The sequence below is a fragment of the Eucyclogobius newberryi genome, unplaced genomic scaffold (genome assembly GCF_026437365.1).
Source record: "Eucyclogobius newberryi isolate DKJ021-1_F unplaced genomic scaffold, fEucNew1.0.hap1 SCAF_9, whole genome shotgun sequence".
In the NCBI taxonomy this organism is placed as follows: domain Eukaryota; kingdom Metazoa; phylum Chordata; class Actinopteri; order Gobiiformes; family Gobiidae; genus Eucyclogobius; species Eucyclogobius newberryi.
The window spans coordinates 29,180,303-29,208,302 of NW_027316532.1; the positions used below are offsets into that span (position 1 = coordinate 29,180,303).

Consider the following 28,000-nt stretch of genomic DNA (forward strand, 5'->3'; position numbering starts at 1 on the left):
ATTTATTAAACGCAGCTTCTAATTTGACGGATGAAAAATGTTGCCAGGTTTGTTTCCGTTTTTTTCCTACTGGCTGACAACCTTCGCGCGGTATTGGCAACCCCGGGTACAGCAGGTTCCACAGCAGCAAACACTGACCGATACTGAATCGTATGAGAAAAGAATATTTTGATGCGTTTGTTTAGCATTTGTGTTCGCAACGTGGTGCTAGTTTAGCCTTTCCGTGTGTCCGTCTCGTGTCGGAGCAGCCGCTGCCGAAGACAGGTAAAATGAGCACGCACGTCATTCAGGTGACAAATGTGTCCCCGAGCACAACCTCGGAGCAAATGCGGACCTTGTTCGGGTTCCTCGGGACAATAGAGGAGCTTAAGCTGTTTCCACCGGAGTGAGTATGACAAACCCGGGTCTCCCCAAGCATCACACAGCACACAGAGCTGCCAGGCTCCTTCTGCGGCCTGGAGTTCACATCAGCCCCGTGTCTATGCTAATGCTAACGCTCTGGGTCAGTGTTTAGTGTCTTACAAAAACACTTCATATTCTCGTGCAAAGTGGCGCACACGGGTCCACGATCGCACCGTCAAACCGAGCTCTGTTTTAACCCGGTTAAAGTCAGTCTGTGTCGTTTGAGAGAATTACCCACGATGAATGAACTAGCTGCGGCTAGCACTGCCTCTGCAGCTGCCGCTCAATGCCCGCCTAAAGCCCAAAGACGTGACGGACACAAGACCAGCGCGGGACATTAACTCAAACGATTGCATTTTTAAAGACGATCTAAATCCAATGCACGGGGGCTTAACACAATCGGCTGAACACATTTTTAGTTTATATTAAATCTGATTAGAAATTAGATTCCGCAGTGATGCTCAGATGACTGAACTTTAAATCAGAATCTCGCGTTTGTATCAGCTTCAGTCGATGTGTTGCAACTTGCCAGCAGATCTCTCGTGTTGTTTTCCCTTTGCCCATCTTGTGTGTGTTTTCTTCCAGTGACTCTCCCTTGCCTGTGACTTCACGTGTGTGTTTTGTAAAGTTCCTTGAGCCGGAGTCGGTGGGAGTGTCGCAGCACCTGACCAACACCGTCTTTGTTGACAGAGCTCTCATTGTGGTCCCTTTTGCAGAAGGTGGGTGCTTCATCTTTCACTCTGAATATGGCTGACAATATCTAGCTGTAATATCATAATTTGAAAACGCAGCAATCTTATTATTTTTCTTGCCAATCGATAGCTCTGTCAAGCCTCCCAATTAGGTTTGTTATTAACAGAAAGTTACATATTTGTGTCCATGTCTTGCAGACTAGCTGTAAACCTCTCTCTCTCTCTCTCTGTTATTTGTGTTTCGGTTTTCATAGTGCACAAGTCCTTTGCAGAGAGCCCTTCCTTGCTGGAATGAAAGTGGTCCTCTGCCGCCATCAAGAGATTAGAGCAAAAATAATGCTATCAGGGTTTCAACCACCTTCTCGTTTTCTCCAGTAAACAAAATGGAAATAGAACATTTTAATTTGTATTTTGTCAACACAATTAGTCACACAACACTAAGCACAGTGGGTTGTATCATTGGTCCTCTTACGTTTATATCCTCTTACATTTCGAGGTATATAAGGATAGATGATCATGGAAGAATAAGACATTTTTCAGCAACAGGTAAAATGCACATATGTCTGTAGCTGTGTGTTTCACTTAACGAGTGCTTCATAGCATCAAACTGTATATTTATACACACATGTAATGATCAGTGGTCAGGACATTTATCAGGTGTGCATTAAGCAGTGGACATCAAAATGACACAAACACTAAGCATAAGTTTTAAATATATAAGCTTAACTGTATCACACAGTTGTCACTGCTTTGAATTGATCCTCTCCAAAAGAAGAACGGTAAATCTGACATTTAACGGTGGTGTTTCTTTTGTTGTTGTGTTTTACAGTTCTTTTCCCTGGTTCAGCCCACCCTATAAACCAGGCTCCGCTGACATTGCCACCAACAGTTTTTTCTACTGCAGTTTTATCCTGTTTCTCAAGTGGTGTGTGTGTGTGTGTGTGTGTGTGTGTGTGTGTGTGTGTGTGTGTGTGTGTGTGTGTGTGTGTGTGTGTGTGTGTGTGTGTGTGTGTGTGTGTGTGTGTGTGTGTGTGTGTGTGTGTGTGTGTGTGTGTGTGTGTGTGTGTGTGTGTGTGTGTGTGTGTGTGTGTGTGTGTGTGTGTGTGTGTGTGTGTGTGTGTGTGTGTGTGTGTGTGTGTGTGTGAGAGAATGTCTCTCCCTCTCTTTATTCCCTGAACTATCATACGCCATTGTCAGATTGCAAATGGACCCCCATCACCATAAAATACTTTTATTTTAAAATGTTATTGTTTTTTCATAGTCACAGTAACTGTGAAAGTTGGTGGGTAAATTTTGTAAGTATTTTTGGGGTGGAAATATTAAATGCTGACAGATATTTACCAACAACAAACTCATAAAACATTTTATATGCTATTTTTATGCTGACAGTAAGCGATGTTGAAATGTATCCTAATGTCTCCACCTAAATCAACTTTGTTTTCTGTATCTCAATGTTTTTGTGTGCTTTATAGCGAAGCAGCCGGCGTGAGTCGATTGTTCATAAAACATCTAATGAAAGTTGAGAGCACATCCCGCGGGACAACTGGCTGTGCTTGCTTACGTTTGGTTCATGACTTAAAAAACAAGTACAGGTGATAAAATCTTGGCAGTGTTGACCACAATGTGTATTGTGATTTTAAAACATAACTGCTAATCCTACAATGATGCTTTCACACAAAAGTCAGGGAGCAAGGTTTACAGACAAGAGCCAATGGATGTCCTTAATGTTTTACAGTAGAGTAGTTAGACGGGGGTGGCTTGTCTGCAAGTCTTGTTTTGAAAGTTGTTTTCTTTGCCTTGAGTACATTTTGAAATCTTCCTTCTGTTCTTCAGGAGTGATTCCTGATGAATCTAAAGCTATGTCGCTGCTCGCTCCAGCCAATGCTGTGGCAGGGATGATGCCCGGAGGAGGACTTCTCCCAACACCTAATCCTCTAGCTGCAGTGAGTCTCTGCTGTAACAATATCAGTGATTTACCTGCGTTACTTCTACCACTATTAAACTAAACGTGTTTAGATGGGAGCTTCACCTTTTGGTCTTGGAGTTCCAACCATTGAACAAATGGCTGCCATGGGATTCCATGGTGCTAATATGAACCCTCAGGTGAAGATCAGTTTAATGGATTTAATTTTGCGCTTCATGAAATACACATATTTTACCGTTTCATTTTCAGGCTCTGTCTGCCGACTTCCTCAAGCTTATGCAGTCCATCGACCCAAAGTAAGACATTGTGATTCTTTCAGAAATATTTTTGTTAACAACCCTTCTAACTAGTGCCACTTGCAGAATGAATCCTTTGGCTGCAGGGCTTGGCTTAACCCATCGACCCAAAGTAAGACATTGTGATTCTTTCAGAAATATTTTTGTTAACAACCCTTCTAACTAGTGCCACTTGCAGAATGAATCCTTTGGCTGCAGGGCTTGGCTTAACTTCAGGCTTAAAGACTGATGCCTCCAGCAAGGAGATTGAAGAAGCAATGAAGAGAGTGCGAGAAGCTCAGTCTTTGATATCTGCTGCCATTGAACCAGGAAGTAAATACTCTTTTTGTGCTATTTTTATATGTTTGTCATTAATGTTTTACACAGAATTAATTTGTGTTTAAAGGCAAGAAAGATGACAAGCGTAAGCGTTCCCGGTCACGGTCGCGCCGCAGGAGGTCCAGATCTCGCTCGAGGCACAGGTAAGAAATGGTGCTGACTGACATCCAACAATTAAAAGTAAAATTTAATTTGGTCTTTTTGACAGGCGGTCAAATAGTCGGCCACGGCGCAGGTCTCATTCAAGGAGCAGGAGGAGGTCTAAGAGTCCACGACGAAGGAGGTCCCACTCACGAGACAAAAGCCGCCGTAGTCGCTCCAGGTGCTCGTCGTCTGTTGTTTTCTGGCAGTCCTTTTTTAATGTTGCCGTGGTCATTTTGTTTGCAGAATCGTATTATTTACCTCACCATTTATGTTTCCTCAAAAGGGACAGAAGGAAAGAGGAGAAGGCAAAAAAGCGATCAAAGACGCCCCCTAAAAGCTATAGCAGTGCGAGAAGGTCCCGAAGTATTACTCGGTGAGTAGTCAAATATGATTGCAAAAGCTTTTAAAGCACTGTGTATTTTTATATAAAAAAAAACTATTTTCTTGTGTTAGGAGGCACAGACGAAGCCGCAGTGCATCTCGCTCTCCTCGGAAAAAGCCATCCAGATCTCCATCTCCTCGACGGTGAGTTTTTCATAACGGTGAATAAATTCAAGCTGTGAAAGGGGTTGATTGGTTAATTTTTTGGGGGATTTAAAAAAAAGAAATGTTACAAGATCTTTCTCCAATTGTGTTTGTATTCAGCCATAAGAAAGAAAAGAAGAAGGAGAAGGAGCGTGAAAAAGAGCGGGACAGAAAGGAGGACAGAGACCGGATCCGGGACGAGAGAGAGCGCTCCAACAGCAAAAAGAAGAAAAGTAAAGATAAGGAACGAGAGCGCGAACGAGAGCGAGAGCGCAAGTCCGACAGTGAGAAGGGAGATGTAAAGGTTTGTATGAGAAATTACCGGATTTTCAATCACTTTTTTTTCAACTATGAGAAATAAATTCAAATGCCAAGACCAAATCATTATACTTCATAGTGTTTGTTGACAGGTGACCAGGGATTATGATGAAGAAGAACAAGGTTACGGCAGTGACAAAGAACCACAGGAGGAAGACGAGAGAAAAAGTGACTCCGACTCAAACTCCTCCCCCAAAGGCCCAGGTGACGCCCACCAAGCTGAAGCATCTAAAAAGTCCAAGTTAAACGGTGACGATCACCAGCAGGAGGACATGGAGATGAGCGACTGACCAACCACAATCTTACTACAGCTCTTTGATATTTTTAATAACCTCTCGAAAGTAATGTTTTAAACTATAAACCTGGCCCTCTTTGAGAGTGGGGATGAAGATTAAAACATGTTTTTAAATAGTTGTATTTTTTTTTTATAAACCAGTTGGTATTCATTGCTTTTTGTCCACCTGCCAGAGCACACTACACATATTGGTGTCAGGGTTATGTTATGTTTTGACACTGTATCTTGCCGTTTGCTGAACGAGTCTGCTTTATGTTGCATCTCCCCTTTGTATGCACAAGCATTTTGTGTTTTTTTTAAAGCAATGAATAAAAGTGATCTTTATGTAATGCATTTTCTTAAAACAATGGTACAAAGAAAGCTCTGAAAGATAGTTGCATGTTGGGTTTTATTTAGTATTTATATATAAAAATAGTGTAGCAGATGTAAGTTTTGCTGTACAATTGACATGGATGGTGATTCATTTTAGAGTAAAATGTAACTAACCTGAAGCTATAATTAACACAATTTCAAAATTTTGTGTGGAGGCACATACCCAATATCTGGGTCAGAACTGACAAAAATAAAACTTAATTACTAAATCGCCTGTTCTATATGGATGTGCATTCAACTTAAAAGACCAAAGAAGCTTCTGAAGAGGAACATTGTGTCCACAGTGAGGCTCAAACGCCATAGCAGCAGATGTAAGGACACCAATGTTATCTTAGACTTTAAATTAACATTTCTTTGTGCTTTTCACGTTTATGTAAATACATAGTTTGCATCCATTAAGATTTTCATTGTGATTTTCAAAGAAAAGACAATTTGAAAACAATACAAGTCTGTACAAAAATAGCAACAGTTACTCATTAAAGTAAACAGAAATCTATATTTTCCCTCACCAAAAACCAAAACATAAGACCATGTATCTTTCACAAAATATGTATGATATTAACATTCTGTGCAGATAAACGTTTTGTAAAACGGACAGAAATTTTTGCGAACATCCATGTAATCTGTAAATGTATAACACTTCACATTTGGACTGAACTGGTACAAAACTTGTGTGATTTTCCGTCATCTTTGATCTGAAGCAATACCAACATTGTCTGAACAGACATTGTAAAGTTCAGGACAGGTTAATCAGTGAAGCCTTTCACTCAGAAGAGTCTTTAGTGCACGATTAAGTGTCCAACGCAATACAATACAATGTGTGGATGTGATTTGTCATCTATGAAGAATCTACTTCACTGAAGTAGTAATAGTCCGCATTGAAAGAGCTGAAACATCTTTGGAACGTCACTAACTTTCAGAAGATTAAAATAAAATAAATTAATACATTTTAAACCTAAAAAAGTTATTTTTGTTCGTTTCTATGACAAACGCCACAAATTATCTGTATAACAATGTCCTCGCTGAAAACTATTGAAGTATTAGTGGAATCCCTCCCTCATACATCAGTGATTGACTACAGTCACTTAAATACAGTCCCTTTATGAACAACATACAAACTTACAAAGGATTAACTCACTGCTCATCTTTGCTGAGTGAACATTCGCACAGCAACTGCAGTCAATATAAATCTTCAATGCCCGTCGCTGCTCTGGCACACAGAGCATGGGTTTTAGAGTAATTTTACTCTTCACATTTGTGCCGAGAGTTTTTGTTTCACAGGCCCAAGCGGTTAAGATTGTTCATACTTATGAATGCTTCATTGTCTTTTCCCATTGAGAAATTATTTTTTGTGAGGTAAAGAATTGCCCTCTTTTGGTGCAAGTTCAATTTGAAGTTAAAGATCAGGAAAGCGACTCGGGTCTTCTTTATATTCCTCTGGAATGGTAAAAATAGATGACTCAAACTCATCATAGCGAAACTCCTGAAATGTCACTGTGGCCGTGATTGTAGGGAAAACAGGGATGTCTGAAAGGAAAGATGCATTATGTTTTTACCATTGCTTTCTTCTTTTATTTAAGTATTTTCATTGTTTACTTACCAAGCTTGACCGGAAAGCCTGGAGGGAGCTTCATCTGAACAAACTCCCTGAGCTTATTAAAGTGCTTGAACGGTGCAATCACTTCCAGGACATTTAACAACCTAAAGCAGAAGGGTCTCATCACGTACAGTACACACAAGAAGGGCGTGAACTACAAATTTAAGTGATTAATTGAAAAGTCTCTAAACTACAGGTAATTTATTTTGACAAAAAACACTTTTCTTTGACCGAACACTGAAACATCCAAACACTTACGATTCAATGCTAAGAGGGAAATCTTGACTCATTGCTATTGTAGCTTTGAAGTTCTTTTTGCTTTCTTTACAGACCAGCTCTCTTCCAAGATGTGGAGCTCTAAAATAAAACAGAATTTGTTACTGAAATATAAGCAAACACATACGGTATTTAAATCACTGCTGTGAACCATCACTCACTTTCCATTGTCAGCGGTGATGTATTCCTCCCAAGATATCGTGTTGGGCGTTGGAGGGGTTAAAGATTGCCTTCGTGTTGGCTGCGAAACACATTAAAAGTTAGAAGTGAAGCCTGAACACGTTTCATGAAATTGAAATGAATAAACAAAGCAAAAAAGAACCACTAGAGGGGGTCAGTTCATCCAAACCACCTGCTGCTCAACCACAAAACACACCAAAATGTATAATTTATCACATTTTCTGTTTGTTTTTAAAAGTAAACAAGTATTAAGCTTGTGGTATTAAGCTTGTGGTGAGATGTATTTCCAACTCATTAGGTCTCCACTGTTTTGAGTCAGTCTGCTTGTCTTTTATCAAGGACTACGTTCGTTAAATTGACCATTTTGTGAAGCCCCTGCGCGACTCCTGCTGTGATTTTGGGCAATACAGAAATAATTAGTTGAAAATATACACGATGGTTCCGAATACTGAGGGAATAATTCTGTCAGGAGGAAGAGCGCGGTAAAAAAAAGCATCTAGGACAGAAACTAATGGAAAGAAGAAGAGAGCGCTTCTTCTGCACATGACAAGCAGGACGTTCTGGAGACACACGCCGCCTTGTTTTGAATCTTGCCTCCGAGCTGCAACCACACACACAGTTTGCTGCTTTGACTAAACGCTCTCTGGCTCAGTCCTGTTGTGGTCCAGAGAGAAAACACTGCCCTGATCTCAGCGGCCGGTATGCCCCTCCACCCCTCCATCATTCCAGAGCAACATCAGCTTTGGGCTTCAGTCGTGCGATCAATTTTTGAAGCCCTGTTTGAAAGCGTTCCGCAGGCAAACGGCTAACTCTGACTGAGATAAACACATCCAGACTAAATCTACTGTCCATGTCCCTCTCCACAGCGAATTTTAAAACTAAACCTCTTCAGCACTGAATAAACATGTTCATTCATGACAAAAGGAAAAAGGGCACACGGACAAAACAATGCCGACGACAAAAAAAGGGGAAACAATAAAGTCCAGTGGTGTTGAAAGGCTTCGGTGTAAGTGGCTTTGTGCTTTGTGTCGAGACAAACACTAGAAACATTCTGCTGAGTGTGGAGGGGTGAACGTGCAGCTGTGTCCATCACCACACGATGGCAGTGTTGAGACTCTCGCAAAGTGGCATGGGCAGTGGCAAAGTGAGTTCTAATAAACAAGGACCAAAGACAATACATTGGGCAAATGGTTACGCAAGCAGGTCGATAAAGGTCTGTGCCATCTGAACAGAACTGTGCGGTCTGGTTTAGACTTCCTACCCCAAGATTCCAGCAGGACAGGACCGTTTCCGGACAGGACTGGTGGTTGTGCTGGAGATGTTTTACAGATAAATCAAAAACAGCTTTTATTGTGACGTGCGCCACCTGAAATAAGTACTACTTTGCTTGCTCAATAATGTTGTAGTATTATGGCTGGGGTCAAATAGCAAACTAACCCGGCGTCACTGGAACAGTAACAAACTAAATCAACAGATAACCGTGAAACGTTACATAATTGTGAATTAGGTTGTGACAGTTGCTTCTAAACCATAAATAGGCCTGTCACAATAACTACTATATCGACTTATCATTGTCTTTTCTATGCACTGCACTGGAGATAAAATAAGTTAATAAGTGCTTGGAAAAAGTAGTATTTATCTTGTATAGTAAATTTTTACTCCTTTAAAGTAAGATTAACGATGGAACAAAGAGAAGAATAAGCTACTACACTTGAAGACAGAACTCTCTTGTTCTACTGGCATAATATACTTGAATTAAGATAAATACTATTATATCAATCACTTTTGAACTTATTTAAGATTGGACAGTTTTCCAGCGTAGCAGCTAATGCTTTATTTAGAGTTTTACTGCTTTAATGTTTTATTTTCATTTGCAATATGACATGACAGGCCTATTTTCATGCAGGTCACATACTGGACATCTGTATTCCTTGGTTGGATTTGTTTATATGCAGAGTGTATCTTGTTACTCAAATAAAAAGGAATGCGAGATAAGAAACTCAGTTAAGTCCCATAACATAGTTTTTGGATCTCTGCAAACAACATGTGTTTTTTGCTTATCCAGAAATGGATTTAGATGGATCTATTAAAGTTCAGCAACAGCAGTAACGGCAGCAACGCTTCCATGTAATAGTACAGAGAGCCGTTTACCTCAAAGTTCTGCTCGACGATGTGTCCTCCTTTACTCAGACTCTCCATGATGGCTTTGTTCCTTAGGATGTCCTCCTCGCTCAGATGTTCTCGTCTCTTGCGGGACTCCAGCACCAGCCCGTTAACGGAGTAGAAATCTGCCAGAAAGTTTCCAACACGCTCCTAAAGAAAAGACAAACGCTACAGTAAGTCCTCGCACAGACCAATATTGTCCAGTCTATTGCTGCTGTTTTGGACACATCTGCAGGGGAAAAAAAAAGACATTTAAAATGACGTTTTCTCGCCCATGGTCTACACGGCTGATGTAAGTAAATGAAGAGTCGAACACAGCCAATTCATTTCTGTGGGGCTGGGGTGGCACATGGAGAACAATATTAAAGTGTCTCAAAAAGTTGGGTTTTACTGCTTTACACAAGTTTTTGTTTGGAAAAGTGGTATTAATGCCAAACAGCTAAAGTAATACATATTTGGAGATATTACTTTGTGCTTTCTTGCACTCTTTGACCGACGGTTTGCTTGCTTCGACTAATTATTATGAGATGGTTGAATTCAGCTGGTTGGTGCTTTCCAATGATGCATAGACTTTGTAGCTTCAGTTAGATTTGCCTCCGTTTTGTGAAAGCTTTGAGCAAAAACTACAACACGACAAACAAACAAACTCATTAAATCTGGAATTGATTTGATTTAAGGAGCCGAGATCTTTCTGATTACACCGATGCATGGCATATGGGGGTTATTAACGGCAATTACTGTACAAATAATTACACATTTGAGGTGGGCGGGACAATGGCATCACGAGGCAAGAAATAGCGAACAGCAACTCTGTCTCTATTAAAAAGATCTTTTTTCCCCTGTCAAAATAAAACATTAAAAAAGGGGAGGAAAACAACAAAACTGTTGAAACAAAACAAGCCGGAGTAAAAAGGTAGAGTGCACATCTGGGGGCTTATTTTCTCATACTTTAGAGGTCTGTCTGTCTGGGGCTTAAGATCCAGGAAATTTCCCCCTCTGACCCAGACAGAAAATACAACAATATTTTGAGGTGGTAACGGTCAAGAGGCTTAAACCCACCGTCTTGTCTTCCCTAAAGAGCCATCCGGTCTGTGCTCTCGAAAAGGTGATGGACTTGGTCGATAATGTGGCGGAGTAAACGTCACTGCTCATCAAAATGTCCACCTCTTCCTCGGTTTCCATCTCGGACTCCTGGAAAGCACACGCAACAGCAATCGAGTCAGGTTAAGTGCATTAAACTGAGAGTAAATTCAATCAGATGCTTTTTGGTTTGTTACGTAGTCGTACATTTACAAGGACTGATTGGAATGATAATAAATAAATGGAGTGGGGACAAAGTGTCCTTCATGAGCAAAGGACCACAGCGTTCCTGACAAATCCTGAAACGAGTTTAGTATTATAAAGAAAGGGAAGGAAACAATATAAACATTCTAGGCTGATACAAATGTTATGGGAAAAAACAGGCAGATAACCAATATTTGATTTGATACTTTTGTATATAATGAACAGAAAATATTCATTCCCTTTTAGAATTCCTCTCTAAAACAGGTGTATACTACATTTTACGTATGGAACCAGTTTGAAAACAGAATATCTTCACTTGGGAAAAGAAGGAAAACGTTTGAGCGGCCAATCATTTAGAACAATGTTTTCAGGATAAAGTATTTGATTATTCTTTATTAGAAAAAAAACAAGCCTTCACACTTTCCCATTCTAGGATTTTCTTGTTTTATTTATGTTGTTTCTAGTTTTCTTTATATTAGATCAGATCAGGAACTGAACGAGTCATTTTTTTTGCATAAAAATACATTGAAAAGCATGCATTCTTACAGTGATTGGAGTCGCCTCTCCACAGATCTAACTCTGCTCGGTAGCATAACCTGCCTGTCTCCATGGAGATAAGAAGTTTAATGCCATACCATGGAGTGTGTATAGAGTATTTAGGCCAAGACTATTTTATTTTGAAAAACTTTTTTTCAAAGTTCTCTTTCAGTCAAAGCCATAACATCCTCGCAGAGGCAGGCAGGGGGAGTCTAAAGTCTAAAGAATAAAGTCTAAAGAATAAAATCTTTTAAAGAATAAAGTCTAAAGAATAAAGTCTAGACGTACAATTACAGTAGGTGGCGGTAATGTATAACTTGGATAACAACCGCCATAAAAGACCAAAGAAGAAGAAGTTATTCAATATAAAGCGAGGCTGCCATTGTTGTAAATGTATCAAGATAACATTTCAGGCAGTGTTTGTCGTGTGTTTGTTTTCACACAAACCTCATGGTGTATTCGCTGGTAAACCTTTTGTTCATTGTCCAGCACCACGAAGGACTCGGAGGGGACTGCGCTGCCATTGAATATGAAGCTGAGGTCTCCACGCTGGCACTTCATGTCACTGAAGTCTATGAGAGTCGTGTCCAGTCTGAAAGTACCAAGACGCACACAAACATGAGCAATTATTAACTTTCTTTTATTTGTCCTGGAATGAGGAGTGACAGCAACGAGAAGAGCAGAGTGAACAGTGTGTAGTGGGATCAGTGACAGTCTGATAGTTCTGTCTGAATGCAAATGAACAATTTAGAACTAAAACGTTACTCCTACCTTGTAAACCCAGTAGACACATCATGACTTACATATTTTTAATGGTTTTGTAGTTCTCTTTGAACTATTGAGATAAATGTATGGGGAAATATGGATATCTCACAACTCAATTAGATTGCAACTTAAGGACCATGATTGTAGATTAGTAAATAAATAAAAATGCACAGATGCTTTTTATACCATTTTGGTTCAAGTCAACCCACAAGGATGACATATGGAAATCAAGTGGTGATCTATTATTTAACTTGGATTATTCTAAAAAGGTTCATCTTATACTTTATCATCATAATTTTAAATAATTCTAAAATATTATTACAGGTAGGGTATAGTTGATTGTTCCTGAATATTGAAGCGCCTTGGTATGTACATGTTATTTATTATTGATGAGATCAGAAATGTCCGCAATTATTAATAACAGATCTAAATGTATGAATTAATTAGAGTAAACTGAGGATATTTAATGTATTGGATAGGATTGGTTATTATTCATGTTGTTTTTTTCCTTTTCTTATAGTTCTTGTGAGTTCTTTATGTGCATTGGATGTAAACTAGCATGTGTCTACTATCCGATTTATTTGATCAACATCTGTGACACGAATGTGCTGGGCAGGTGCACAATAAGCGTTGTTTCTTGTGTTTCCTATTATACTTATGTTCAAATTAGCTTCTATAATCTGTTCAAATAAATGAAATAATGTAAAATTAAGTAAACGTGTTGAAATCATACATTGACTTGTTGATTTATCCTTAATTATGAAAACAAATGTCGTGCTGGACATAATTCAATGATTATAAAGGGGTGCGTTTCAGATTCTGACTTTTCTATAAAACATTCCTGAACCTTTCCACCCGGGAGCGTTTGTCTTTTTAAGTGACAGCCAAAGACAGGTGCCTTGGCGGTTGTGGATTTCACACTCTAGTTCCCTAAAGTGGGTGTGGACTGAGGAGGCAGAAAAGCAAAGATAACAGAAAACACAATGAGAGTTTGTCACAAGATGCGGCTGTAAAAGGTTTCACGATGAACGCTTGTCCTTGCAACGCTCTCACGATGAAGTATCTCTAAAGGCACATGTTTGTCGCTATGACTTGCCTGATGTTAATGCCTTGCTTGTAGATCTTGCATGCATCCGATGGCAGTATTCGGGAGAGCAAAGGAACTGCAATAAGAAACATCAACATTTAGAACTCCTGCCCAGTAAAGAAGACACACAGACGTTGGTGGTGGGAACGGGACAAGCAATAAGATTTAGAAATTATGTTCAATATGTTGTACGCCACATCGTCTGCATTATTTGAACTCAGATGTGTCCTTGGGTGTCACTAAAATGAACCCAAAACAAATTAGTAGTCAAAGGTGATTTAGTAGATTTAGTACATTTCTTCTTAAGGAACACATTTTAACTCGATTATTAAAAGTGACAACATTAATATACTACAGTTCAAGCTCATGGGTCAGAGAATGTCCAGTGAATGTCTCTGAATATGTGGCATTGTATGTCAGGTCACATAACAGGCCCATTGTGGCCGCTGGACATCGGCAGCACAGGATATGTAGAGTATTGACATGTCGGTGATGTAAAAGCTTTACTGAATGTCATTTCAAAGTAAGAAACAGAGATGTTTATCAGTCCTGAAAGTCCTTCATGGCTCAAGGTGAAAATAGTGATGTATTTAATCTTATTTCTGTTATTGTTCAATATTTTTGCTCTGTTTTTATCACAATCTCTTTTAGACAAGGACAATTTACCATCTCAGAGAGAAGACATAATATTATGTTTCTGTGTTGTCACAATACCAACATTTCAAACTCAATTTTAATTAAATGATAATAAAAAAAACATTTGTGTAATTTTCAACTAAACATATACTTTGTTACATTTCCATGTGGTTGTTATAAAACTTCAGGAAAGGTCAAATGTTCTTTCATGTAATTTGTTTTTTGTATTAATACTTCAAATTGGTTCAAATTAATATCTATTTTTGATACTAGTTTTATTATTGATTAATATCTGATTTTTGATACTGTTGACAACCCTAACGCCTCTAAAGCATTTAACCGTATATGATTTGACTATAATACATACTTCAGGCTTCGCAAAGATCTACATGTGTTTTAGGAAACCGGGCCTCTAGTATTAAAGATGAGATGCAAACAACACACTGTACTAGCACCACATACAAACGTGTACATTTGCTGTCATATTATTGAGATATAACACTCACCCCAACTTTGAAAGTCCCAATGGAGCTCCAAATAAAAGTCTCCAAGCTGTTTTGGAATACAATAAAAGACCGTGTTAAATACAATTAGGAACTCGACAACATGAAAGGCGTGGCATTAAATCCTAAGAGATCAACACAAAAACCATAAATATGACAACATTCAATAACTCTTTTAGGGTCAAGTGAAAGTCCAGCTTAGGCAGCTGCTTCCATCCGGAGTGAAGAGCTGAAAGCTGATCACAGCCGACTGCCACAGGTCAATACAGGGTCAATGTCGTGGGTTACAGAGTGATAAGAGACCTACAGGAGCTGCTCTACTCACGCGACTCACAAAATGCCAAACACTCTAAACAGGCAACGAGTGCGTCTCAAGTTTTGCACACACTGCATTTCATGTTGAAATCATTTAAGGGGCTCTTTTTAAAGTCTTGCCATGATGGACTAATAAAGCAATGAAAACCCTGAGATTGAGAACAAAAAGGAAAACCTCAAAGGAGCAACATTTCTCAAAAGCCGAGAATAACCCAGCAACTGTTTACTGCTGTGTCTACTTCTGCAATTTCTAAAAACAGCCCACAGTTAATGCCACAGGTATCGACGGTTTGTTCAAATATGACTAATACAAGTTTCATTTGCTGCTTTCGTTCCGGTAATGTGGGGGGTGTCGGTGAAGTACAACTGACCTGAAGGCACACGCATTATAATATGAAGCCACAGCACTGTTTTGGCCATCTTCAGAATCATACTGTATTTGTGTCAGTGGAACTACACAACTAAAACCTCTAAAGGCCCCACTCACTGGTCTTGTCGTCAGGCTTTTAGATAGGATTTGAAAACACCCCGTCAAAATCATTTTGTCTGGGGGTACGGGGGCCGACTAGGCGAAAAAACAAGTAGCTTTGGCATTCTCCAGACCACGGCTTGGCAGCCAACCAGAGCCAAGCACACAAATTTCATCGACCAATCAGCACGCAGCATGCAAATTCTCACTTGTAAACCATAAAGTGTAATGGCGGACTATTGTCAAATGCGTCCCGGCCCGATTTAATGATAATGTTCCCTTTTTTTCCTAAGATTTATTCATAAAATGGCCGTCCCTGCACTCGAAAATGCCCGTCCACATTTTAAAATACCAAAATACGGGAAGACGGGTCTCTATCTAAAAGCCTGCATGTCGTGCTTTTGGACAGCTGAAGCTCGCCTCTGCGTTTCTTTAATGTGGAGCAGTCGAGAGAACAGACGTGATAGATGTTCTCTGAAATGTCTGACTGAATAAGTTTGAGCCAGACACAGGGTATAGCTCAAGCTCAGGGCCAGTAACTGCTAAACATACAAAAAAACACAACACATCACAACATGCATTAGAAAAATTAAAATATGTTGATTTACATTTTCTTAAATCTACAGCCAGTGTGGCCACTCCAATCCTAGGACAGGGCAATTCATCAAATTTGAAGATTGATATGCTTGGGATTTTTTAATCAAGACGTCTACAGCATGCGGTTTGAAGCAGAGTTTGGACTTTGGAGAATGAAATCTGATCATTTTTGTGCTAAATGACACATGTTCATGAAAGCAACACTGAAAGACGTTTTTTGAAAAGGAAAAATAATCAAATCATAAATCAAGAGTAATCAATATGTGGAGGGAAAAAAAGCATGAACGCGTAACAATTTCACCTCAAAAACGGTGGCGTTCACGTTAAATACGCAGTATGTTTGGGAAGCCAGGTACAGGACTGTATGACCTTTTGTTAACGCGTTCTCTGGCTTCCTGTTACCATTCAAAAGATATCCACGTGTTAAGAGAATTCAAGATCTAATTACAATAGTAGCTATAGAAGTTCCAACCGGAAATAAGTACTGTATGCCCAATATTCAGCCGAATTTACACATCAGTTGTAATTTAATCCTGCTTTTTCCAGTTACAAGTTTCAGGTAAACAACACCTTCATTCACTTCATTCACTTTGTGCATTTAAATTGAAGCAGTACCCGTGGGATGTGTGCAAACAGCAGAAACTGACATTCACGTGAACTCAAAGCATTAATAAAAGCTTACATCCGCAGTAAAAGTGATAGTTAAAAAAAACTTATCTGCTAAGTGTCATACTTCTTTAAGAGCGTTGAGCAGCTTGGGCCGCTTGTCCTCCACCGTCTCCCTGGACTGCTGCTTCAGTTTCCTCAGCAGCGCTGTGACTAAAGTGGACACAAGAGGGGAAAGAGCTGGAGATTAGAAGCACATGCAACACCGACAGCATTAGGGATGACCTTGTGGCCGAGTGGGGAAAGTGGCAATGGCGGAAGTGATACCAGTGTGCTTTTAGCCGCTGCCATCATTGAAATGTCGACTACATTTACGGGACAAGATACACCAGAACTTCAGCACTTATAAGTAGAGGTGGGGGTTGAATGAAAATTTAATTAAGACAATTATAAATTATCTCAAAAGAGACAGAAACATCTGGCGTGTAAAGTGATATTTCTGGTTAATTGTATAGTCCATTTATGTGCTCGACTTAAGCCTCAACCTAAACATTTACAGTCACATTTCGGCACATTCCTGACACATCTAAATATTGTTAAGAGGTTTTTGTCACTACCGCCCACCCCTACTAAGATTTCATATTTAAGGAAAAAGTAGAAAAAACCTGTGAATCTGTGAAATTCAACGTACACCGACAGAATTGTGCGTGCTTGCTTTTTGTTTGTGTAATTATTATGCAGCAATAGGAAAAAGTAGGGCAAATTTTACAGTAACAACTTGTCATTTACCTCCCACGGCCACAAGGGGTTTGTTCACCCCTAGGCAACGCTATCAATCACGTTACATTGCCTGCAGTGATCCTAACAGGGCCTGACAATTCAAACGAAGCAAGCGTGAAAGATACAGGCGTGAAAGTTAATGAGCTGTGCTAGTGACCTCTGTCGTGACCCGAGGGAGGGGCGAAGGCACCGGAGATTTAAGACCACATTGGTACAGTTCGGTTAAATACCGCAAAAAGGCAAAATGAAAGTTGAATGAGTGAATTGCCTTTTTTTTACACACAGTCAATAATAAGCAGAACAATTTTGGGGAGAAATTGTAATTGTGATTTAGTTTTTTTTTCTTTTGCTTTCTTTTTTCTTTTCCTTTTTTCATATTTTTTGCATTTCCCCCCCATTTTTTGTGATTGGCATTAAATTTGTGGTTTACATTTTAAAAATCAAATCAATTCAGAGTGCACATTTTAAACTGACATTAACATTTTAGAGTAAAGTTACACAGACAATTTGCAGTTGTTGTTTATACCAAGAAGATTCTTGGTTTGCAGAGAATATTTGATCACCTAAATAACCATCATTTTGATTTGAATACAATTGAGAGTAATTTAACTACTCTAAAATTAAAAATATCTAGTCAAACACATGCATAAAAATGATAATCTCAATGTTTTTGAACTGACATTTAGCAGAATTTACGTTTTCACTCTGTTTTTTGGACAAAAAATAATTTCATCATGGATATTACTTATAGCCTTTAAACTCTTAATATGTAATATAAACATAAACATTTACTTCTAGAATCTCATGAGCTTTGATGAAAGAGAGTACTGAATATTTGTACATGAGTAAAAGTTACATGACTTAAAATGTACCAGTACTCAATTACAACTAAAAGTACTGCAGCCAGATCTGTGCTTAAGTACCAGTAAAAAGTACACATGAATTGATTTTTTTTAACATGGTTTCAGTATAATTTTAGATCAGTCTTTTGTACAAAACATGGCTAATTAAACCGTTTAAAGCATCAGCAATCTGCATATTCCTCCTGCTTTTTTACCTGTTGTGGTGAATGTTTTTGGGGTCCAGCTTAAGAGTAGCGAGGGATCAGACGCTTCCGTTTTAAATGTAGGTCAGTCCGATCACACACACAAACAGCGAGCGCATCACGACCGGGCGGCTTAATGAGTGTTGAAGCGCTTTGGATGGGGCGTCTCCTAATATGTGCACAACCGGGACAAGTAGAGGGCAAAACAAGACCACCCAGCAAACCGCACCGGCGCGGAAAACCACCCCAAAGTCACCCGACGCGCCGAGACGATTAATCAGCCAAGAGGGCACTGTGCGGCCATTAATCCAATAATGATGGTTGGAATATTCACAATAACACATCGTTTATCAAACTCTGATCTGACACAGTACAGTTGGGAGGATAGCGAGACGCGCCGCCGCGGTGTTCAATTTTAGAAAATGAAAAGCCAACTTTATTTGCGTCGCTGTTGGCCGTGGGCTGCAACGCTCCCGGTCACCAAGATCATTAACGAGTGTCTGCCGCTGGATGCTGCAGTAACCTTTACCGACTCCGGAATGTGTGAATGTGAAACGGCGTCTAACGGACAAGGCGGCATTGTTCAAACCGAAAGAAAAAGCTGATAAAAGGTGAATTTGAAATTTCGCAGTGAAAAGCGCGAGCCTTTTGTGGCCGCTGTGTGGGTGAGGTCAGGCCAGTCAGACTTTTGCCCATGTGTAAAACAAAGTGCACTATTACTGCTCCTGGTTAAAGCTGACTCAGCCCGCAGCCCGCAGCGGACGGCTCTCAGTTTGCAGGCGTGTCATTTGATACCCTGAAATTTTAAAATGGCACTCTATGATTATACTTTAATCATAGTGTAAGTTATAGTTATATATAAAATTATAAGTACAAACTGGATTTGGGCTTTTATCATCTGTGTGCAAGAATCTCACGTTTTGCGGTTCATAATACTGCCGATATTCACCTGAAGCCTGTTCACAGAGCTGAAAGTGCACTATGTAACTTTGATGGATGTTTGCCACCTGCTTGTGTCAATGATACAGCTGAATTATCACGATAAACTAAGATATAGTAACTACTTTATGGTACTGACACAATAACCCAAAAGTAAACTTGCTTTCAAAATGTATAATATTGTTAAAAAAACATGAACTGCAATAAATAAATAGCAGATTAAAACACTTTGTTACTTATTTTGTATCAAAGAAGTTACTTATCCGACCCTCTGCAGCACAAATCTTATCATACAACAAAAAATAACCCATAAAATGCCCAAAAAATTTGCCCCACTTGTTCTATTAATTATTAAACGATAAATCTATATAGTAATTATAAGGCCTGATAGCTTTGCCAGGAATGTACCCCAGGCATTAAAAGTATCTAGCATCTCCATGGAGACAAGCAGGTGACGCCATCAGGCCAAGTTACAGGTCAAATCAGAGAGGCGGAGCTGCTCACAGAAAGAATGCATGTTTTTCAAAGGTAATTTTAAGCAATAAAACACTGTAGAACATTCAAGTATCAAAAAAGTGACATATTGCACCTTTAAACTCAGAGACACTTCCTCGCCGACTTTACAGTTCTGTAAAGGGTTTTTTTCACTGAGGGACCATATATTTTGTGTTTGCGTTTCAGACCATCACACAACTGAGGAAAAAATGAAATTACCCAAATCCATTATTTTACATTGATCAAACCTGTACTTGGTAAACAACACGGAAAGTAAAAAAACACGATGCAAACAGCCAATGAGCCGTGGATGGGAAATGGGCGAGGCAGGGGCTTGAGCCTGATCAGCCTATGAGGAGCTAAAGTAACAGAATGAATTTAAGCTTTTCGTGTGAACACAAAAGCCACAAGGCCTTCAGGAATGTCTCCCCTCGGCACCACAAATGAGGCCGGCCCACGTCATGGCCTTTCTAGGAGGCAACAGCCCGGAAGAATGGGCACGGACATGTGTGTATTTGCATCTGATGATTGGGTCATTTCCTCCCCTCATCACAGTTTTCACACAAATACAATCAGAACTCTATTAACGGCACAGTGTTTGCTTAAAATCATTTGCTGGGCCAGTGCGATGCGAGTGTGTGCAAGGGATGTGTTGGCAGACGTGCAGAGCGCCCTTTGGCACAAAACAGAGCCACTCAGAAACTCACTCATCTGCCGGTCTCCATAGCTGATGGCCTCGGCCAGCGGGCTCCATCCCTGGGCATTCTTCACTTTCACTGGGGCGTTGTGGGCCAGCAGGAGATGGGCACACTCTACGGAGAACAAGGGAGGAACAAAACTATAAAGCACCGAATGTACACGCTTTTAATCAGTAAAATACAAGAGTAGAACAAAATGTGCTGTGGGTCAACATGACATTTGAATGAATCCAAGTTATCGAAAAGTTAATCGTGATTTACTTCCTCAAATTGTTTGATCTCCATATTCATGTTTTTCTTGTCAAAAACAGAATGAAAGTTGTTTTCAACAAAAGAACTGCCATTTAGAAGAAATTAGGTAAAACAAAAATACCTAATTTTTGTCCCCAAAGTTTCTGAAGCTTCCAGAAAAACTCTCAAAAAAACCGTCATAGACTCTCAATTAAAAACCCTGAGCATCTGATTGACCATTACAAATGACTGAATCTCAGTCCACAGATGCTACCACTGCGGCGACGTGGGTTCCATTCCCCGCCTTGACCCTTTGCCGAATGTCTCTCCCTCCCCACTTCACTATTGTCCCTAGACTACTGTCTCATAAAGCCCTCAGGCCAGAAAATCTTTAAAAAATATAATATATAATCTTAAAAAATTATAATATATTCCATATGTTGGAAGTAACTATGGTCATAAGACCCTCGCTATTATAGAACATTTATGATCATTGGAACCATTTCTGAAAATATTTAGCAATTTTTCAATCATGACTGCACTTTGATTAAAATCCTTCAAGATCATTTAGTTAAGAGTGTTTACTTCTTAACATGCCCCGATGATTCCAGAACATTTGAGAGAAGACTGAATTATAAACAGCTATAAGAATCTCATGCATTTCCGGACAAGTCTAGGTCTAAACGACAAAGTTGGCAGGTTTAAGACATAACTACACTTCAAATATTCATCTTGCTGTTTGCAGAGGATTTGCTAATCACAAACACTCAAATTACAGTGTTTATTTGTCTGCACTTATGTATATAATATAGAGACGTTTCAACAATGCTGTCATCACTTAACCACCGCTAACGCGCGCATCTGCGGTTTCGTATCCACTCCATCGTACATTCTTCACCTTTTACCACAGACTTTAAAGTAGGGCTAGCAGCCAGCAAGCCTCTTCCGCTTTCTGCGACTACATCAGCAGTAAGTGCGGTACCAAATCCCTTTTACCGTTTGGGGCGGCCCCTCGGCAAACTACTGGCTGCCAAAACTCAAGCCTGTTGTTCCGGCTTGGTTGTCAGTTCTGTTGTGGGCGACGTTATTCATTAAAAACCCTGGCACCTGGACAACTCTAAACTGAAAGCAAAGACTCGGACACTTGCTCACCGTCTAGTCACACAGGATGCATCTTTGTGGGAGAGTGGGATTTAAAGATTTGCTAGTTTTTACAGACGATTTCCCACACAGGTGCTCTGCTTGCCTTTCTGTCAGTTTAACCCTGTGAGTCATCCAAACAAACACGCCTGCTCCCAAGTTTGGACCTGTTTTTCAGCAATTCTATAAAAAGCATTTCCAGCTAGTTCGTTAGCTGCCGGTTCTCCGAGTTCGTATTTCAAAACACACATATTATTCCTCCTTTTTAAACGTCCAAAGGGAATAAAAAATGTATGACGGAATCAGAAAAACGTCCATATTACAATATTAATCCACAGTTTTGATATAAACATGTGCTACAAAAGGAGAATGTGGATTAAAAAAATTAGAATTCAAACCATTTCAATTTTATCATTTTCTTTTTTTCCGTCTTTGTTTAGCCATCTGACAAAATACCAATTCGGCGTGGAAACGGTTGTCTCACTGTTGTTCATTAAATTATGTAGTTTTGTACCAATAAACAAAAATATTCTGACGATACGTTTATTTTTTGTTTGTTTGCTGGGAGCTTAAAGACGATGTGTAATTAGACAAACAGGTTAAGATTCTGCAGCGACAGTTTGCCGGACCTGTCCCAGCACAGCGTTAATCCTCAGAAGTGCACTAGGGTTTGCGGTGGAGCTGCTTTTAAAAGTGCGTTTGTGTGAATTAAAACAAAAACAGGGCTATCATAATGCCATTCAGGCGACACAATTATTACATACTGAACAACAGAAAACAACTGTGACTAAAAACCAAGTGTTGACATTTTCTTTGTGCCGGTTTTTGCCAAGAAAAAACACTTTGGAGTCATAAATAAACAGAGGTGGGAAGATCATAGAAATAGCCCCATTTACAATATAGTGAATGTGGGCTTTAAAGATGTACAGTATATGCTAGATTTAAGTACAGTGTGTATCGTTTGCAATATGTTTTAAATGCAGCAAAAAGAGATGATTGAAAATGTAATTGGAAAGAACGTAAAAAGTGACATTTCATATTTTATGGCTTTTATGCCTCAGCCTCTGTAATTTGTTGATTGCACTGACATAATATCATCTGACTCGCTATCGAGATATTCACACTAAAAATAAATTAATGTTTGTCAATAACTCCGTTCTTCTTCTAAAACTCAATGTTGAAAATGTGTTTGACTTGGGGGCGGGCGACGCAGACAAAAATTGATATCCCGATACGTTTTTTGGTGTTTCCCGATAACGATAGTCAAACGAAATGATGTCAATCCAACAGAAAAAAGAAAGAAGCCCATTTTTAAATGTAATAGTTGAGGTTTAATTATCAGACAAATGTGAAATGTTGAGAAAATAAGTCACAAAACTGCAAAAAAAAAAAAAAATCACTAAGGGTAACTATTTTCATTTGCATACTCTTTGTATATATATTTTTTCTATATGTCTTTGTATACTCTTTTTGTAGCATTTTTAAACTATAAACTATATACTTGATATTATTAAATTTTACCTTTAAATAACATTGCCCATCTCCAGTTGACCATTTAAAAAACGTCAGTCTAACAATGTTAGCAGCAGCTGGATTGGCCCTTGATATATTTCGACCACAGGTTAAACATCCAAAGTCTGACTGCCACAGAGAACAAACACCGACTTCCATTTCATTTTTAAATCTCACACGCAACTGCACAACATACATCTTTTCCGCTGCATTGCCTTAATCCAGGGAGAGGGAGAATCTGATAAAAGAGAGAAAAGTGCAGTGATACTTAGTGGCTGATGCGAGTTCACATGTGGCCCATCTATCAGCCGGGTAAATCCAATGATTGCATAATAATAATGACAACGTTTGGCTGATATACATTATGTAATTATGTGCCCGGAACAGGATGCCACAAGTCAGGAGCAGTGTTCAGAGCAGGTTTCCGGGAAGCGGTTACATTGCAGGTACAAAGCCAGACGAACTGATCTAATGAGGGATTTGAATTAAGCCTGCACACAATATCAGAGTAAGACGAGTTAAAAGCGTAACTTTTCTGATGCATGGCCTGCCACCTGCTCGTCTCCATGAAGAGGAGGCTATTAGTTTCTTAGTCGATTAATTGGTCGGTGGTATATAAATCAATCAAGATTTGTATCAGTCAACTAATTATTTCTATTGGATTTTAAAGCAGAACTAAGTAACTCTGGCGATAGAGCCGCTGCAGCTCCCTTGTGGAAATCCATAGTCATATCATATTATCATATTATCCTAGTAAGTCAGTATAATCACTAACAAAAACATGTTACAATGCCATGCATAAAAAAGAGCCAGGGTTTCTCGGGAGACTCGTCTTCGGGTCGATGTCGGCAAATGTTGCATGGCTGGTTTTACCCGGAGAGACAGCATATCATAAATACATATAAAACCATCACAGGGATTTAAAATGATGTTCAATAAGAATTTGACTCAGTTCTGCTTTCAAGGATTATGTGGACCACAGCAGACAGGAGAAGGCATTGAGAGAGTTTGCTGCAGTTTTGAGAGAAAATCATGAGTTTATTCTGCCTTTTTCAAATAAATGTGCCATTTCTATGTTGGACGCAAAGAGCACGTCTTTAGTCGACTGAGCATTTCTTTAGTCAACTACAGCCCAAATGGAGGTGTTATTCCTTCACTAGGAATGTTCCACAGAATTGAATTAAACATCTGTCTTCATGGAGACAGAAGCAGGTGGTGCTGCCAGGCCAAGTTACAAGTCAGATCTGAGGAAAGGCAAGCCCACTTACAGTAAGAATGCATGTTTTTCTAGCCATTTCCTAAGCAAAGCACAAGTAATTGAGTAACTGATTGACAAGTCTAAGCTAATAAGTTTCCAATATGATATTGCATGCAGATTTTTAGTTGAAGGGCTATCCTATCACTGACAATTATTCTACTTCTTATTATTATAAGCTACTAATTATTATTTCTGTACAGCGAGCATTTTAACTAAATACAGGTTGAAATATGGTGATTAAACACAGAGAATATTTACAAATTACATTGAGGAAAATAAAATAAAATAAAGCCGCGCAACCGACTTCCCGCGCGACCGTGTTTTGATGCCGATTGCCCCGACACTGCATTCTCTTAAGACTTTATTCTTTAGACTTTATTCTTGAGACTTTAGACCACCTCCCTGTACCTCCGTCATCTAGCAACAGAGACCCGCCGCTAATGCTGATGCTAACGCTAATGCTAAGACCACGGCACGAGAGGAAACGTTCCATCAAAATAAAAGCGGAAGAGGAAGTGAAGGCATTCATTGCGCCCCTGCTGGCCAATTGTGAAAATATACAATATCTGCAATGCACTTTTTTTCATGGCGTCTCGAGGAGAATATAATCCATGAGTTTCAAACAAATCAGACAATGTTGAGTTTTTCACACAATGGGTAGGGGGCGCTAGAGAGTCAATTTGTTACATGGGTATTCATTATTTCCAATCAGTCCATAAAAACGTATTAGTGAGTGAAATATGAGCTCCGTACATCAATTCCATGAAAAAAAAACAGGAAATTAAGCCTTTTTTGAGGGCGTGTTATGTGGAGACCGTAAGGAACATCAACATTGTTTTGAATATTTATTAAATTTCATTTCATCAATGTTCAGGGGGTCAATAATGCAAGAAGAATAATAAGAATAAAAATAAGAAACCTGGCAAGAACAAAGACCATGGAATGGCTCGAGCCAAAAATATCCTTCTAAATAACATTTTGATTTATTAATGCGGCCATTTTTGTTATTGTTTTGTACGAGTCTGTATATATACACTTGTAGTAAAATATTACTATGAGTATTTTTAATACTTGATTAGTCACGATAAATTGATTAATTATTGCAGCCCTACTGATCAGATCCTATGGCTTAACTCTGACATCGCCTTGGCTAAAGCTTTTTATTTTCTTATTGCCATTAATATTGCCATATTCAAAACAATTACGCGTTGTATTACACACGACTAGTTTTAGAGATTAACGTCAAAGTCCGATTATAAATTCATCTGTCCCATTTCCAGGGCCGCATACAAAACAATAAAACCCAACGCTGCGCCTTCATCCCAGCAAGACCGCCACACCCAAAACTATGATCTCATCTCCAGCCTTCTGCACGCCTGGTCTGAATCTCCCAAGAGGACACTGGGCCAGCGCCGTGACACGACGACAGGCGACGCACATTAGCACGATCAATCCCACCGTGCCCCGTCCGCCACAGCCCCGGGCCGTCTGCATCACCGGCACTCACGGGGCACGACGACGAGCTCCACTCCGGTGAAACAGATCGCGCGGCGCAAATGTGAAATCAATCCAAACTATGCTCCAGTGGCAGACGCTAAGCAAATAGACACACGGGCGACACGAGTAACTCTACGCTTGGCTGGCTCACAGAGGGTCTGCTGCCAAAAAAGACAGATTAAAATTTCAAAAGCACGTCCCGAAGCCTCCTTGAACGCGAGCACGGGTTCTCAAAGGGGCACGGCGTCAATATTTTATCATACATTCGAGTTCACCAAGTGCAAGGAAACTACTGTGCAACAACGGGAGTCCATCTGACGTCGTTCCTCTTTCAAAATGATTATTTGAGAAGCCAAACAATGATTTACCGTGGAGATTATAGAGAATCTTCAATATTTCCATGATTGGCAGAGCCGATTGATCTATCGCTTAGAAATGTCAAAAGTAAATACTATTGCAAATACGCCAAAACAATGTTGACGGTAGGAATAGGTTAAAAAAAAAAAGGGGGGGATTTAGTGCGGCATTAAAAAACAAAACACCACAAAACAACACATTTAAGAGGGATATAAATTGACTTAGTTGCTCACCTTTCTGTCCCATCATGACAGCAAGATGCAAGGGTGTGTTTCCTGCAGAAGGGAAAGAACCGTTTACAGCAGCTAAACAATGGAATAAAGTAACATAACATAGTAACATATAGCATTTTGTGTAGAACTGTTATAGTCAAAGCGTGTTTCGAAAGTGTGTGAACTCTGTCCGGGACGTAAATATACGGTAAAGACATAAATGCACAGACAATTTCGAGCTGAATGTGCTGCTGATAAAAGGCTAGTGTTGGGGGATGTGTGCTTTAAAAGCTTTTGATGCGTCCTGCAGGAAAACCGGAGTGCCAGATCAGCACCGCCAAGCATTTCCTGGCAAAATGGGGACAGTATCCACACATTTAGAGCCAATGTTCTGACTAAAATCTATAGGCTATTGCACTATTAATCTTTCTCAAGTAAAAAGCTCGGCGCAAATGTTTGTCTAACACAGAGGCACCTTCAGAGCGCTCATAAATGTAAGTGTCGGACTTTATTCAACTGAAGAGTATCTCATGCATAACTTACAGTAGAGCAGTCGCATCTCAAACCTGTTATGTTGAAGAGGGTTTGTTATTCTTTGAGAGATCGGGACTTACCACGCTAATACGAGGCAGGTCACGAGATAACTCCTATCTATATTGGCTTATCGTTCAATAAATGACAGAAAGAGAACATTTTTGACGGTCAATATCTATCACTTTTCTTAGGGAACTTTTGTGTCATTTTCCTGCAGTACATGAGTCAAGTAAATAGCTTGTGTGACTGACTTGGGGGGATAATCCTGCTTTAAGATGATTGAATCAGTGGCATAAGCTAGTTTCTATATGACTGTTTACCTAGAATTCCTTCAGCAATATAGTTTTTTTTCTGCAATATAGACACTTAGACATAGACAACAAAATGTGCAATAGAAGTGGACCGTTGTGCTATTATTTACAGGCTCTTCTTCTTCTTCTTAGCCGCAACCAAACACAGAACAGCAGGACAACTCACCGTGGACATCTTTCTGCGCTATGTTCTGCGTGCGAATGAGAGAAGACAGTCGGCGGACGTCACCCTTGAAGACACACTCGTGCACGGGATAGTCCTGCCCGGCTCGGACAATGGGGTTCTTGTTGTTGTCGTCTCTGACCTCGGCCGTGGACAGTGTGGTGGTGGTGGTGGTGTTGTCCTCCTGCTGCTGCTGCTGCTGCTGCGGGGACGAGGAGGACCTGGGTAACTTGTGGTTGCTGAAGATCTTACTCGCTCTGCTCTTGTTACTCGCCTTGGGGGCAGTGAAAGTCCCCGTGGCCGGCTCCTCGTCGGGCTCCAGTAGATCCTCGTCCTTGCCCGGCCGCTGGTCCTTGCGCAGGGAGCGGACCTTCTCTCCGGTCATCTTCTCCTCCTTCTCCTCCTCCTTCTTCTCCCTCCGCCGCCGCCGGGGACGAGGAGCCTCCGAGCGGATCAGGGCGATTCTGCTGCGGCCGCGAGTGAGCACCGAGACGCGGACGACAGCGCCGCCGCATCCACACGACGCG

General features: G+C 40.0%; 2 protein-coding genes across 3 annotated transcripts; one reads left to right on the plus strand and one right to left on the minus strand.

Moving 5' to 3' along the window:
* The first annotated feature begins 102 nt into the window (after nt 1-102).
* On the plus strand, nt 103-5,152 carry srsf11 (serine and arginine rich splicing factor 11). Of its 2 annotated transcripts, none has more exons than XM_072439295.1 (12): nt 103-385; nt 988-1,121; nt 2,928-3,037; nt 3,111-3,197; nt 3,268-3,314; nt 3,493-3,626; nt 3,700-3,775; nt 3,841-3,954; nt 4,060-4,149; nt 4,230-4,301; nt 4,422-4,605; nt 4,699-4,888. In XM_072439295.1, exons 1-12 carry the CDS (start codon nt 270-272, stop codon nt 4,726-4,728), a joined length of 1,194 nt encoding a protein of 397 aa, XP_072295396.1. In that variant the 5' UTR covers nt 103-269; the 3' UTR covers nt 4,729-4,888. The 2 variants fall into 2 exon arrangements, with proteins under 2 accessions (XP_072295396.1, XP_072295395.1); XM_072439294.1 differs by having other exon boundaries at nt 106-385; nt 4,712-5,152.
* A 136-nt stretch (nt 5,153-5,288) lies between these two features.
* Nucleotides 5,289-28,000, minus strand: ankrd13c (ankyrin repeat domain 13C). Its single transcript, XM_072439296.1, has 13 exons — nt 27,477-28,000; nt 26,487-26,528; nt 20,268-20,372; nt 16,429-16,514; nt 14,318-14,363; nt 13,185-13,251; nt 11,771-11,915; nt 10,562-10,693; nt 9,491-9,652; nt 7,321-7,400; nt 7,142-7,240; nt 6,887-6,987; nt 5,289-6,813 (listed from the first exon to the last, which is right to left on the minus strand). The coding sequence occupies exons 1-13, from the start codon at nt 27,856-27,858 to the stop codon at nt 6,683-6,685; spliced, it is 1,578 nt and encodes a 525-aa protein (XP_072295397.1). The 5' UTR covers nt 27,859-28,000; the 3' UTR covers nt 5,289-6,682.

Excerpts from the sequence above, each read along its gene's own strand:
- srsf11 (XM_072439294.1), top strand. The coding sequence starts at position 270 with ATGAGCACGCACGTCATTCAGGTGACAAATGTGTCCCCGAGCACAACC. Across the intron at positions 386-987 it reads CTTAAGCTGTTTCCACCGGA|TGACTCTCCCTTGCCTGTGA; the intron begins GTGAGTATGACA and ends GTTTTCTTCCAG. Across the intron at positions 1,122-2,927 it reads TGTGGTCCCTTTTGCAGAAG|GAGTGATTCCTGATGAATCT; the intron begins GTGGGTGCTTCA and ends TCTGTTCTTCAG.
- ankrd13c (XM_072439296.1), bottom strand. The coding sequence starts at position 27,858 with ATGACCGGAGAGAAGGTCCGCTCCCTGCGCAAGGACCAGCGGCCGGGC. Across the intron at positions 26,529-27,476 it reads AGCGCAGAAAGATGTCCACG|GAAACACACCCTTGCATCTT; the intron begins GTGAGTTGTCCT and ends TCCCTTCTGCAG. Across the intron at positions 16,515-20,267 it reads CTATGGAGACCGGCAGATGA|TCACAGCGCTGCTGAGGAAA; the intron begins GTGAGTTTCTGA and ends TGTCCACTTTAG.